We start from the raw sequence: 14,445 nt of genomic DNA, 5'->3' as shown, positions 1-14,445 counted from the left end.
ATGAAGCAAGAAGCTTCTGCTACTCATACTGTGATAGCAAGTGTTCTTACCTATTAAAAGAAAATTATGTTCAGGTTTGTCCTAAACCTGTTAATGTTTAGGTGAAATTCAGCCATAAACTTCAGTATCTTTTCGTCACACTCCTTCTTTTGCATTGGTCCTCTCCCTACGTGACACTGGTGTTCAAAGTGGAATTGCAATGTCCTCTAGATTCAGATTTTCTGGATACTGTTTGTGTCTATTTGTTGCAAGTTATTTGTAGTCCCTAGATTTGCAGGCTTTGTTCCCTTTTTGCTAGGATAGGACCAGTGTAAGATGAAAATGATGTTGAAAAGTCATAGTCTTTAATGATGATAAACTGCTATCCAATGTTTGGTATCAGATATTCAAACCAAAATGACTTTGCGCAGTACAGATGTTTTCTGTTTTAAATTTCTAAGTGCCTGGTTCAAATCTTGGGGAGAGGCAGAGCAGCAGTCTTGTGCCTTCTACTAGTTTTCTAGGCTTTGTTAGGAAAAGTTGTCTGCAATGAAGCTGCTGGTGAATAGGTTTTCACTGACTGCACACCCGGGTGATTAATACTCCTAAAACAGGTGATACAGATTAGATACACTAGAGCCTTATGATAGTTTCGCACTTCTGTTTACACCGATTGGAAGCAAGCAAAATAATGCATGTATGAATCTGGAAAGCTGCATGGAGGAGAATAAACCCTCCCATTGGGTTACTTTAGCTTCTTTCAGGGACGTCCAATCTTCTCAGTGACTTATTGTTAGCTAAATTGAAGTGACTTGCTTTTTGCTTATAATTCTGCTTGTGGGTGCACAGGTACCAACCAGTAAGTGTTCATTTCCATTTGAGTTAACCTGAGATCCTTTACTGAAGCATGTTTGGAGAATTAGATTAGAATTTGGTGAGGGGATGTAGCAGGGAGTTCTTCTCCTGTGATGTACACATAATTTGTATACGAAGTATAATAAAAATTAATGAAGAATTCAGTTAAGCCCTATATTATTGCCTATGAGACATGTTCTTCCTGTAAAATATTATTGATTTTTTTGTTTTATTTCACCCTTGAGAAGTGAATTACTCAGGTCTGATGCATGCAACACAGTGAAACTTCCTTAGTGACAATCACATTAACTTTGATGGTCATGTTGGTAACATAAGAGCAACTCACGCAGTCTTCTATAGATAATCAGGCTGTTCATTTCCCAAGTCTGCAGGAAAACAATTTATGCTGCTAGTAAGGGGCCTTCTTTTGTTGGAGCTCTGTAGAACTTCTTTTTGTGTCCTTTTCTTCTTATTTGCACTGCAGTTTCTTGATAATCTCTCAATGTTCATGGAAGAAATGCATAAGTATCTGGAAAAAATCATGTTCTATTTCTTGAAAATAACTGCTAACACAAATGCTAAGACATCTGTCTCCAGTCCTGCTTTCCCCAGCTGCCATTTCCTGTTCCTTTGTTCATTTCATCCCTCTTTCCTAGCTGTATGTGATTTTTTCTAATCCACAAAAATAAGGATTTAGTCTTGAGACTGTATCCCACTGGTCTTCCACGAACACACACTACAATCAAAATCACAGAATCTTACCTGTTTCCTCCTTATCTCTTTTCTGAATCTTATTCCTCCAAGGGAAACCTCAAGAAACAAGTGGGAATCTCAGATTTGGGATCCCACTGCCCCTTGCTGCTCTTAGGCTGTACCACTCTACTCTTCAGTTGCGTATCGAAAAGTTCCTGGGGGATAAAACATCATGAGAAGGAAGAAAACACAATAATCTAAATGGATTTTTCTTCTTTAACTGAATAATGCTGAATTGCATCTGGTCAAACCAATAATCCCAACAGCTGCTAATGAGTTGACCCCTTGGAGCCAGCACTTCAAGTAATGGATAGGTATTCCATTGATTTTTCCCATCAAGCATTTATAATGTATGAGCTGGAACAACTTCTAGGCAATTTTCAGCAAGCTGGGTAATTACAAAAACCTGGTCATTTGAATTACCCTAAGATGCAGCATTTCCATGACTAATTCAGAACTCCTGTGTCTTAGCTGCGACTCAAATTCAATTTGAATTGATAATGAGTTGTTTTAATCCCTCTCTTTGATTTAGCGGTCAGACCAAAGGACAACATTTGAGGAGGGTGTGAGGAGAGAGGGAGAAAGACAAAAATGGTTAGTGACTGATATGATTTTGGCAGTTAATGTGGGAATGAGCTTTTATTTGGGGACCTCCTCTGGGGGAGGGCGATATAAGTGAAGTCCTGTATAAGTTTCTAGCCTTCAGAATCTCTCACTTCCTAAATGTGTGTCTCCCTTGCGAATGATGAAGAGGGAATCCTGAGGCATTTTGTTAAACATCTATCAGATGCAACGGATGAGGCATCCTTGCTGAGATAATGTGCCCCAGAGAGAGTCAGCTATCTACTGGCAGTGTGACTTGTTCTCAAGAGAGATTTCTCACTTTTAGTGTGGATTACACCAGAGCCACTGACAAGTCTTACCGATGCTAGAAACCCTTTTTCTTCATTGCCACATCTCTCTGATTTCTGCTGATTAAGCTCCGTGTTTCCTTTAGCACATCCTCAACAGACTATCCAAGTATTATGACTAATTCTCCCCCACCCCCAACAAATGTATTTTGTTTGCTGTGTTGTCCTGCCTATTTTGGGATGGCATTTAACTTTTAATTCAGTAGCAGGTGAAGAAGTCCTCCCGATCTTTATGCCATATCTACATGGATGCTGCACTCTCTCTGAGCCAAGGGATTCAACACACATTAAGGTGAAAATACCCACAAGAGTCTGTTGTGAAAACCTTGGCAGATCCTTTCTAAGGGCCATGCCATCTCCCCAGGCACAGTGCGTCAGGGCTACTAATGTATTTTGGCAGGCAGGCTTCCGAGTGTTAACATCAAAAATGGAAATTAAGCCTTAAGTAGAAGGAAAGGACTTGGGCTTCCTTTCTGCATGCATTAGTTTAAAAAGGAACCACACATTAATATCCTTAATACATGTTTCAATGAGCACCACCACAGAGAAGATTAAGAAGCAATTTACTCTAGTTTTTGGCTGGTGCATCTCCTTCCCTCAATCCCATCCATCTACTGATGCACTGGAAGAGACGCAGGTGCTGTTAACAGAATCTCATGTGTACTTGTCCAAGGTTTGAATTAAAGTTATGCTCCAGTGGATGATGATGTTAAACTGTCATCATGCAGCAGAACAATTGTTCTCCTGCTAGGGAGCAGGTTCGTGTGGAAACATCCAGTTGTTACCTACTTACCTGCAAATACTGTGCTTCACAAGGGCTTTGTAAAGTATCTGAGGTGTTTATATTGCGGGTCTGTTTGACCGTGTTCAGAGATACTAACATGTTGTGTGGATGTATGAGTGGGTACATGCACAATAGGTAGGTTAGATGAATCCGGTTTAGTAAGATCTATCCCAAGCTCTCAGGATTAAAGACTGGCAAGATCATTTCCAAAGATGTGTGGTGGGTTTCTTTGTGTTGTGTCATTTTCAGTTATTTTCTCCCATGGATTTTGGGAACATTTGTAGTAGAGAAGTGCTTTGGTTTCTCCCAAGATGCAGGCACAAGACTTTGGATATCTGGGCCTCCAGTGCCTGGTCAGAAAACCTATTTTTAAGCTAGTGTTTTTTTCAGTATAGCTGCTTTTTCTTAATCTTCCTTCTGATTCATAGAGTACTTAAACCCACATTCCCCTCACCTAGCTACAGCCATACCTTCTGAGAGAAGAAATAACAATTGTCTGAACACAATAGAAGTGCTATAGTTAAATCATGATTTCTTTCTGAGGTTATTACTCTCTGCATATACAAGTATCTTATTTCTGTGCTCCTGCACAGCACATTCAGATTTAGTGGTGCATGTAATTAAGGTTCATAACTTTAGAATGTTTCTTGATTAGTATTTACATAAAACATGTTTTCAGCTTATCTTTAATTATTGTCTCGATTAGGACCTGCTATTTTTAAAAGGGAGGAAAAGTATTTTTGTTCTTTTAAGTTTATTGTCAGAAACAGTGCTTCATGCAGTGCAGCAAGTGCTCTCTGGACTTGCTGATCGGCAACTCACAGTTATTCTAGGCTTGTAGAGCATTGTCTCCTTGGGTTGCTTCTCAGGGTCTGGGGCCTTAATAGTAATGAGTGGATAGGATGGAAGTGGTTCTTTGTTGGGTTGTTAGCTCTGTACGTGGAATCTATTTATCTGATTTCTTTGTCTGCTAAAAGGTGATTTAAATTCTAGTTTTTTTTTTTTACTTCTGTTCCTATCAAAACAGATCCTGCTATAACTGAGTTCCACATGAGCTGGTAATTTCTCTATTAGAGTTTTTTTCCCAGCTACCTAATAACATATCAACAAATTTCAGCAGTACTTAGTGATGACTGGCTAAGAACTTCTTTGCCAGTTTTATCTCATGGTCAAATAGTATAATGAAGACAAACACCCACTGTGAGAGCTGGTGGGATCCACCTCCCAGAACAGTAATGGTCCTGTGGTTTTGTGAAGTAAATTATTGGCATTGGAGCATCTGGTTAAGCCCTTCCAAATGAAACAACATGTTGATCCTCATGAGAATGCTCAAGGGGTGAGCAGGCAGTGAGACTAAGCTATAATCCAGCTGCTGCTGAGCTGAACCCATGTAGGCCATGATTAAAAGCATAGTGAGGAGATAGACATTTGGACTATGGATGCTGCCTGTGTTGTGTGTGGATAAATAAGTGAGTTTGATCTCAACCAGCTTATCCAACACCTTTGCCAGGAGTAGCTTTGCTTAGAAAAGAAAACTAAGACTGCCGTAAAAGTATGTTGCTCATGCTCTGAAAAGCATTCTGCTTGTTGCTGCTTTTTCTCTAGACTGGTTGAGCTGTAGGAATGGTTGTACTGCAACAAGCTGCCCAGGGCAGTGATGGAATCACCGTCCCTGGAAGCATTCACACACCGCGTAGATGCCCTCAGTGACACGGGTTAGCGGTGGCCTTGGCAGTGCTGGGGAATGGTTGGACTTGATGATCTTAAAGGTCCTTTCCAACACAACTGGGTCTGTGATTCTGCTTCAGCTTTATTACAGATTGCAGCTGTGATTTCTTTAATTTATTTTTCTTCTTCCTCTGGCAATACTCTGAATGTTTTCAGATTGTGATGACAAATGCGCCTTCTGGGGAGTTTCTGCACTAATAAACAATGGTGACAACAACTTGCTCTATTTCATGTTATAGCTTCAAATTTAATGACTCATGAGGCCCAGAGAGCTTGAACACCGATCTGTTTATTGACGCAGCTTAAAGACACCAAGGACTGAAGTGACAATAGGTATCATCAATCCGCAGCCTTGTTGCTTTCTCAAGCAATGCTGCGTTTTGATGGCTGTTTTAGAGAAAACTGTAAAAGCTGGACCAGATTAATTCAACTTCAGTCCAGAGGTGAGAGCTTTATCCCCAGAGCCTGAAGGACTCTGTCCTCAGCACATACAGCAGTTGCCCTGGAGGACAGTGCTAGAGATCATTCAGTGTCAGGGTTCACATTATCACAGCTACCTTGCATTTTGCATCTGGAAGCAGTGAATATCAGGGTGGAGATACAAAGGTACATGGAATAGATGCATCTATCCTGTTTTTAAAGTGAGATGTCCAGCTAATTCACATTTGTCCTAGGTTTACCAGTAGCTGTTTTGCTCCTTCTTAGTAACTGGTGCAAGCTCTGTGTTTTGACTTCCAGCCTGGGCAGAGAGCTGATAACACCGATTACACAGAGCTTGCACCAGTTACTAAGAAGGAGCAAAATGGCTACTGGTAAACCCAGGACAAATGTGAATTAGCTGGACACAGCAGAGCATTAGTGTGAAGAAAATTCCTGAAATAGCTGAAGATTTTGACTCTTTTGGGGCCAAACCTGAAGAAGTTCAGTGATGGCTGAAAAAGCCCTCCCAGATCTCGCAGAACTTTCTGAATGACTATTCCCAATACGTATGGTTTAGTTCAGTTTCATGTCACCCCATTCCTATCTGGACATTCTGAACACTTGGAGTGCAGCATCCCAGTTATTTTGTCTGTGGGACCCTATGGGCCAGCTGATGCTTTGCTTTTTGTATCCTTGAGAAACAGTGAGAGACCAGTGATGACCAACATCAACTCTCAACTTTTTATCTCTAGAAAGCAATGTTCAGCCTTTACTTATCAGCCTAGCCTTGGCACTGTGCTCTCATCTGAATTCAGAACTGAAGTATCTTAGAAGGAAAATATCATTAATGCTGGATTTGCCTTGTCTAGTAACCTTCCCTTGGGAGTTTAAAGAATAGATGTAAAGATATTTCTGAATTGCATCTTTATTATCCTTTAATGCTTCAATTAAAAGAATAATAGAATCATGGAATCACAGACTGTATGGGTTGGAAGGAACCTTAAAGCTCATCCAGTTCCAACCCCTGCCACGGGCAGGGACACCTTCCACTAGAGCAGGTTGCTTCAAGCCATCCAGCCTGGCCTTGAACACTGCCAGGGATGGGGCAGTCACAATAGTAACACATTCACAAGGTTGTGTAGTGGGGACGTGGCTTCTGTCTCAGGTGGTTTGGGTCCAGTTCAGGACAGTTAAAAGAATGACAGAAGGTGGCACAGAACCTCGCAGATGTAGGGAGTTTGTCACGTCACCAGCAAAAGCACTTTCCTCTGCCATGTGCAGCTGGAAAGTTGTGACTTGCTCTCATTTATTCGGTGGTGGAAACATGGACGGCTCTGAGAAGGCTTGCGTGCTGTCTGCAGACCTGCACAAAGAGATGCTGTGGCTGTGAAAGGTGCTGGTGGAAGAAAAGGTGAAAAGTGTCTTCAGCTTCTTCATCTGAAAGGAGGTATTAGGAGCTGATAGAGAAGCAGAATCAGGAATAACATAAGTTAAACCATATTTAACTGTCTTGTCCTCTAGCGTAACACTTCGGTAGGGGCATCTGGATTGCCATGTATTGGGAGTGGATGAGGGACTTGCTTGGTGAATGAACTGGTAGAGTTCTGTGTGCTGAAGAAAATAGGGAAAAGGGGGTAAAAAAGATGACTGGCATTTTCAGATGCAGACTTTGTGATGGCCGCATATATGTAACTGGCCAGTCTTAATTGGGAAACCTATTTTGTTATAGTAAGAACAGACTTGACAGCATTCACCTGCCTACTCTTCCAGCTGTTTGTTGAAAGGCTGTAATTAGGAAAACATTTCTTCTAAGCATTATATGTGTGCGGATTCAGCAAAAGCTTTCAGTCTGAGTTAGGAATGTGCTACCTAGACACCAGGGTTTATGAGCATATAATGGATTTGTCTCTGTGGAGGAGGAATAGGCGCCGAACATTAGTGAAAGCATGAACTCAACTGGAAACATAAAAATGTAACATTTTTGCCTTGAACTAAAATTATTAATATTTAGAAATGACATACATTTTCAGTGGATTAATAAATGACATCTGTATTTTGGTCAGGAATACACAGAGGAGTCTTTCAGTCGCTGCTAGATTTGTATCAAGGGAAAATGAAAGGACCCCGCGTGAAGTTAGTTTAACTGTACTGTTAGGCATTACTCTTCCATGAGAAAGATGTCCAACAAACATTTTGAATGAGACTTTTGAACATCCACAACTATGTTATACAGCTTTTAATAAATCTGTGTTTCTGTTCAGCAGTGTTTCCCCATCCTCCTTCTCTTGAATGAATATAGGTTAGTAGTGTTCTGAAATTGAGTTGGAGCTCAGCCCCCTCAAAAGTAGAAAGCTTGTTACTGGATCAGAAAACTAGGTATCATGGTTATTAGGTGTTAGCTGTCTTTCAGAGCTGAAGAAGTATTTGTATGTCTGGAAGCATGTCTTTCCAGTCTATCAGTTATACTCCCACACATTTAATCTCAAACTGAAGACTTAAGTGCTAACACACACATATCCTATGCTGCTTCACAAAACCATGCGGCCCCTGGCTTCAAAAGAGCATGGGTCTTCTTTATGTCTTGTGTGCCAAGCCACTGCAGATGCTTTGGATGCTGAAGGCTCTTCAAATAGGTTTGTTTAGGTGACTATCACTCTTGTCACTGTGTAAAGTCAGGGAGAAGTAACAGTCACAAGCTGTTTTCTGCTGAACAGCTAAACAACTTCTAGGTGCTACAGAGGTATCTTAGGTCAGTATCAGGACAAAGATATTGCTTAAATGTTTCTCCTGTTACTCTAGTATCAAAATCATGCATAATATTGGAAAAGCAATAGGGAATGTGACCTGTATATGTACTTGTAGCCAAAGAAGGAAAGGAGGGAATGAGTGAGCAGTACTGGGAAAGCAAAGGGTGGATTATAGAGCTGTTCAGCTTTGTTGTATGGTATGAAAACCAGTCCAGGTTGCCAAGTAGTTCACAGGAAAATCAGTTTGATGACTGAGGTGTTTTCACAAACATACCCATATCACACAAGGAGTACTGAGTTATGATGCCTGGTCCAGATGAGAAAAAAATGGACTTAATGTATCATACACCTTATCTTAATATATGGATTTAAAAGTCTTTAAGAGGAATCTCCAATGCAAGGAGAAACAGAATTCTCTTGTCTGGCTAACAGATGGAGACTCAATGTGCTCTGTCTGCTCTAGTGGTTTAAAGCTTTTATAATATATATGTGTTTTCATTCTGTTATTTGAAAACCATTTTATCTGAAATTATATATAGCAGTACTGTCTGTTTTCAGGCTGTGTTGGACATGGATTTCCACACAGGGCTTTTCCAAGCTAGTGTGAAGAGACACTGCCACAAAATTTTCTGGGAAAGGCAAGAAACTTTCATCTCCAAGAATTACCTCTTAGGCAATTCTAACAATCACCACCCTCTCACACAGTGAAAGAACGACCAAGCAGATAAGTGCATGTCGATTAAACACTATTCTGCCTAGGAGTGATTCAGTTTCAAGAGCTGATGTGTTTGAAGCGCAGCTTTTAGGAGAACTGTACACTGGATAAATGCAGCTCTGTGACTGTATCCATGCATAGAGATCATGCAGCATTTTCCTTGCACTGAAAAAGCTTCCAGAAGATCATCTTATAGAATCGTAGATTCACAGAATGGTTTGGGTTAGAAGGTACCTTAAAGCTCATCTAGTTCCAAGCCCTCTTTTCAGAAAGGTTCTCCTTACACATTTACAGTCACCAGTGAAACTAACGGTTATGGCTGAAGATACTCTAAAGCTGTTTGTTTTGCTTCTTGCCCTTGGAATAGCTTAACTGTCTTCCTTCACACTGGCTGTTTCTAAGCCATGTTAAAGCATGCTTTGTAGGCAGCACGCAGCCTGTTCTGTAGTGTGTGGATGTGGCTCTGTGACTACTCAAACCCTCTAACTAATTAAAAGTATCCTTGGTGAGAACTGGAAGAAACCCGTGCAAAGACTGTGTCTTTCCTCTCCCTGTGAGCTACTTACTCTTGCATGGGACTGCAGCACCTCATTCTGTCACTTACCAAGAACAGTGGTGACGTATTATTTTCTCAGTACAGAGAGATAAAATAATCTCATTGTGGTAAGTTAGCTTGAATTGTCACTTCACGTTGCCATTCCTGAGACATTTGTTTAGTGTCTGTTTACTGCCTGGGTCTTATCAACACTTCCCAAGCTGTGCTGTTTGGAAACCTTAGGCTTGAAACTTTGCCAGTACTGCTGAATAGTTCAGTAATGCTTTTTTATTACCTGCCTTTTGACTTCACATATGCCACAGGCCACATGGAGAGTCTTATTCAGTGGTATGATCCCAGTATCCTATCCAAAGGATGCAGCTGTAATAAAAGGAGAAAACAACCTAGAAAACTGGGTAGATTATCAAATAGAGCAACTGCGTAGGTCTTCAAAGGATCAAACAGCTCATCAACTTAAACATACAGTGTCCTGAATGGAAATACGTACTCGTTTTAAAGTTTCACTGCCTCTGTTTTTCCAATAGAAACGTCATCGTACAGTGTGAATCATCACAGAGAATAATAAGCTACAGACCTTGCAGAAGGGAAGTTATGTCTGCCCTGTCTGGAAAAATACACTTGCAAGGAAGTATTGAGGTTTAGGTAGCATGACTTTGCCTAGAAGGCGTATTTCCCCTTTGCTTTGTTTGAGATGTTTAACATTCCCGTCCTCTGATTTGTTAGTTTGGGGATAATCTGCAGCAGGTTTGCAGCTCTCTGGGAACCTTTTCAAATGACCTAAGGTTCATTTTTAGTTCGGAGCATCTCTAAACCTCAAGTAAACAGTTTATTGAATTCGATAGGTCACTTTCTACCATTAATTTGTATTTATTTTTAATAATTAATTTAATTAATCTTTCCTCATCTCATGTGCTAAAACAGTTTTAAGTGCCCCGTATCTACTGCTAATCTCGGAAGATGTCATAAAAACTGGTCTGCCGGATGTTTTCCTCTCACTTGCCTGTTATGTTATAAACTAATGTTATGCAGCAGAAACAAATTGGAAGGGAAATATTTTGTTGTTTGACACCCCTCAGGTTATGAAACAATGTTTACTTCAGTTAAAATCCTGAGTCCATTCCAGGCAAGAATATAGCTTGGAAAGTTACTATTTATGGAAACGAATAGTGGACTTCCTTCATATTCTAAAGAAGGGGTTTTAAGAGGTTAAAGGTCATCAGTCAAACCCTCACTGAACTTCACAAGGGGCTTAAAAGACTTTGTTCTGTTTTGTCCCTGTACAAATGCTCAAGGGCATCTAACAGCTTTCAATTGGTTAAGAGTTCCATCTTGTATCTTGGAAAACACAGCGTATGCTCTTCTAGCCTTTATAAAAACATCATCCAGAGTTCAGGCTCTTTTCTGATGCTGTGGAAAGGGATCACGATGAATGCTGGAGAGCTGACAGACTTTCTTTGTTTCAGGAACTTGGTCTGGGAAACAGTGGTCACATTTGAGCGACTCCACAGTCTGATCATTCACATACGGTCAGTCACTGTGTGCACGTGTGAGTGTGCAAAGGTTTTTGCTGAAGTTTGTCACAAGAGCCTGTTTATGTGCCTTTACAGAGAAGAAAATAAATAAATACAGTGAAACTCTGGATCTTCAGAAAATATTCCACTTATTTCAGTTTAGGGCTGGTTGCTAAATGCCTAATTCACATTAACCATGTGTAACCAACTCTCTTAGGTTAGGCTTTTGGAGACTGGAGGTCTTTTCTCATCTCTTTCTCTCTGTCCAGCCCCCACCCAGGCTGTAGCCCCACAGGCTGTAGTTTGGACTGGATGGGACAGCTGTGAGGTTGTGAGCTCCCGTACCACGTATGTGACAACTCAAATGGCAAGATTCTCAATCAGAAAAGTTGCAAAATAAACCTCCAGATAAAAGGATATTTCACATCAAAACAGAAATGATGGCTGGGTGCTGAGATGTGGGGATGGAGCTAAGGCTGGAGATGGGGCTGAGCTGGGAGATTATCACGAAAGCCTGCCTGTCTTCGAAATACTGCCTTTGGTTTTTCTCACAGTCTCAACTTTTCTGTGCAAAGCCTGTCTCACACTTTAAATGTCATCTTCACTGTTTTCAGTCAACTTGGTATATGCACTGAGTTAATTATCTCGCAGAGATAATTGCTGAAAGGTAGAGTGGCTTTCAGGACAGTTATATGCAACTAATGCAAGTGTTGGAGATTAAACTGTGGCACGAGTCCTGGGTTAGATAAGCGATATGAACAGTCCCCAACCCTGAAGAGAATTAACAGGCTAAACAAGAGAGGTCTAAACCAGCAAGCCACACTGGGAAACCCTGAGGAGTAAATGAGAGGAATTGGAAGAGTTATTGCTTGCCATGCAGTCGCTGTATGTTCAGTTATAGCCTGTTTAGTGTTATTAGGGACAATTGTTTTCACTATAGTGTTTGACTTTAAGTGCGTAGTTGTAAAAAGTCTTGTTAAGGGTGGAATTCATCTTGCTTAGTTGTATTTGTCTGCCAAGGGGAGATTTAGTGGAAGGTGACTCTTCTGTGAGCAACTGTAGAGTGAGCTTAAGGAGAAGACCTTGGAGAAGAGAGTAAAAATCTATTAGATGGCCAGTGTTAGGTGCTGTGATTCCAGCCCTGCCTTGCCCCGCTCAGTTCTACAGGCACATCTATGTAAATACATATAAATAAAATAACGCAGCCTGTGGGATCAGGGCTGTGAATCTGAGCTTTCTATTTCATCAGGCATGTTGTACATTTACTAGGGAACTTTTTTTGTGGAATAACTTAGAGTGTAGGAGTGTCATCCTAGTTTAGTTAATGGTAGATTATCTGGAGTTTACTTTGGTGCGTACTTATCTTTAAATATAAGCTTCTTTAACACTTCTGTCTCATGTAAATTCATGAAATTTTTACTAAAATGGAACAAAATGTCCATAATTGCATGCGCATGGATAAATTTATCTATCTCTGACTACCACCTTTTCCTTGCAGACAGATTTGTGATTGAATAAAAGGGTGTTTTCCCCCCAGATTCTCTCAGGTTGGAAGGGACCTCAGGAGGTCCCTACTCCAGTCTCCTGTTAAAGGCAGGCTCAGCAATGAGCTCAGACCAGGTTGCTTTGGGATGTGTCCACATGGGGCTGGAAGATTTCCAAGGATTCTGCACAAACCCGTAGACTTTTCCCTACTCCTGAATCCTTGCACACGTTGTTAATCATACCTTTGCCTGCGGCATGCCGGAATGCATGTTTATGGTTTTGCACCCACCACCATTCAGAACAACCTCACAGCAAGCAGAAACAACACACAGTGTTGTTTTCACAATTTTCCTCCCACTTTGGCTACAGCCTGTTTCTAGTTTATTGCTTCTGACTAGACTGATGGAGTACTTCAAGATTTCTTTTAAATGATACAGAGCTGTTTTCCAGCAGCATATTGGTTAAAATGGAACTTCTTTTAGGGGTAAACAGTTAAATAAATCTGGTTTGGGACACGCCTGTGAAGGGGACAGGAGAAAGGTAAGTTGGAGGATACTGCCTGGGTGGTTAAGTTACTCAGCTGATATACAAAACATCGTCACACATCTGTCCTAGGTTGCCGTTTTGCTTTCACAAGACCTTGGAGAAAGAGTTCATTCCTTGTTGGCATTAGAAGTAAACTTCTGAAGCCTTGATTTTCTTTTTTGTTTCTCTTTCATGAGTCAGTATTCTTGTTTTCCAAACAGCTCAGTGTGTGATAAGCTACTGAGCTTTTCTAGTTCTGGTACAGAATGGTTGTATCAGTCTGAGATACAGACTATGAATGCTCTTCAGATGTGCACAGTGTAAAAAATGCAGTGGGAGTAGCTGGCATCTAATGGAGGCAATAAGGATCAAAACTACTTGGCTATCTGCTTACACTGGCAGAAATAATGGAGTTGCTTTTGCAAGGACTTTTTCAAATCACAAGCTAGCAAACTGTTTTTAGTGATGGCTCTAGGCTTGCCTGTCTGGTATCCAAGGTACATTGTGGCGGAGCCTGGCCAGTCTTTTGCCACAGACTGGTACTAATAAGTGAGGTGGAATAGCCTTTTTGGATTGGCATCAGAGCTGTATATATCTTGCAAGAGTAGATATCTTAGGTTAAGGGTCTCTTAATTGGTGCCTTGTCTTTCGTCCCTTTTTGCATGGGGATGCTGACTCTGGACAGACTTACTGGATGAGCAAGCTCTGTTTAGTGTGCAGAGGTAGTCAGAAAGCAAATGGATGATGGGACATAATATTCAAAAGATTGAAGAGCGCTTCTGGGAAATGATGGGCCTCCTGCCCTGTGAATATTGCTTTTCATGGTAAGTCTCTGTGATACGAAAAGTAAAGCAGAGAGGATTCCTAAGCCTGATGGCAACAATGATGAGGCTTCTGTGTGAGGGAAGATTAGAAAGATGAAAAAAATTTTGTTTAAAGATGAGATAAAGCAGAGTGGATATGTTGGTGTTCTAGAAACAGCCCCTGACATAGAGCAGGCATTAGCTTTTTCTTGTAGTACAACGACCAGAGGGAAGAAAAGTAAAGGAGAGGCAATTCTTTCAATTTGATAAATACAACTGTGCCCTATCAAGCTGTGTATTTGTAAGGCAACAAGTTCATTAGAATTCACAGTGGTGCTTGTTGCTTCTACAAAGAATGAGAGCATTTGCAGCTAATTTATATATAAGAAGTCTTTTCAGAAGACCACGAAGTCTGACCGTTATCTGACTTACGGGCTCCGCACTTTGCTTTACGAGCAGTTTGTGTCACAGTTTGTACACAGGGCAAGACATGCTGAGTAAGAGTAACAGCCAAGTAGTTCAGCAATTGAATGTTCTTCTTAAATCTGTTTCTGAAAGCGCTATAAGAGAGCCGGGCTAGTAGAGAAGTGAAAGAACAGCAAGATTACGTTGTACCAGTGTTAATTCTGCATCAAGATATCCGAACAGCAGCATGCAAATGCAGCCTTAGGGA

The 14,445-nt window shown here is 40.9% G+C and overlaps 1 protein-coding gene across 10 annotated transcripts in view; it reads left to right on the top strand.

Annotated features, from left to right (window-relative positions):
* PDE1C (phosphodiesterase 1C) overlaps window positions 1–14,445 on the top strand; it is a 290,962-nt gene that overhangs the window by 137,353 nt on the left and 139,164 nt on the right. For 2 of the 10 annotated variants that reach the window (XM_065665792.1, XM_065665791.1), the window contains one exon: window positions 10,912–10,974. The exons of the other annotated variants lie outside the window; for them this stretch is intronic. In XM_065665792.1, coding sequence (XP_065521864.1) covers window positions 10,912–10,974 — 63 coding nt within the window. The remainder of the gene's footprint in view (window positions 1–10,911; window positions 10,975–14,445) is intronic. 10 annotated transcript variants of the gene reach the window in all.

The sequence above is a fragment of the Lathamus discolor genome, chromosome 2 (assembly GCF_037157495.1).
Source record: "Lathamus discolor isolate bLatDis1 chromosome 2, bLatDis1.hap1, whole genome shotgun sequence".
Taxonomy (NCBI): domain Eukaryota; kingdom Metazoa; phylum Chordata; class Aves; order Psittaciformes; family Psittacidae; genus Lathamus; species Lathamus discolor.
This window is presented reverse-complemented; position numbering and strand designations above follow the sequence as displayed.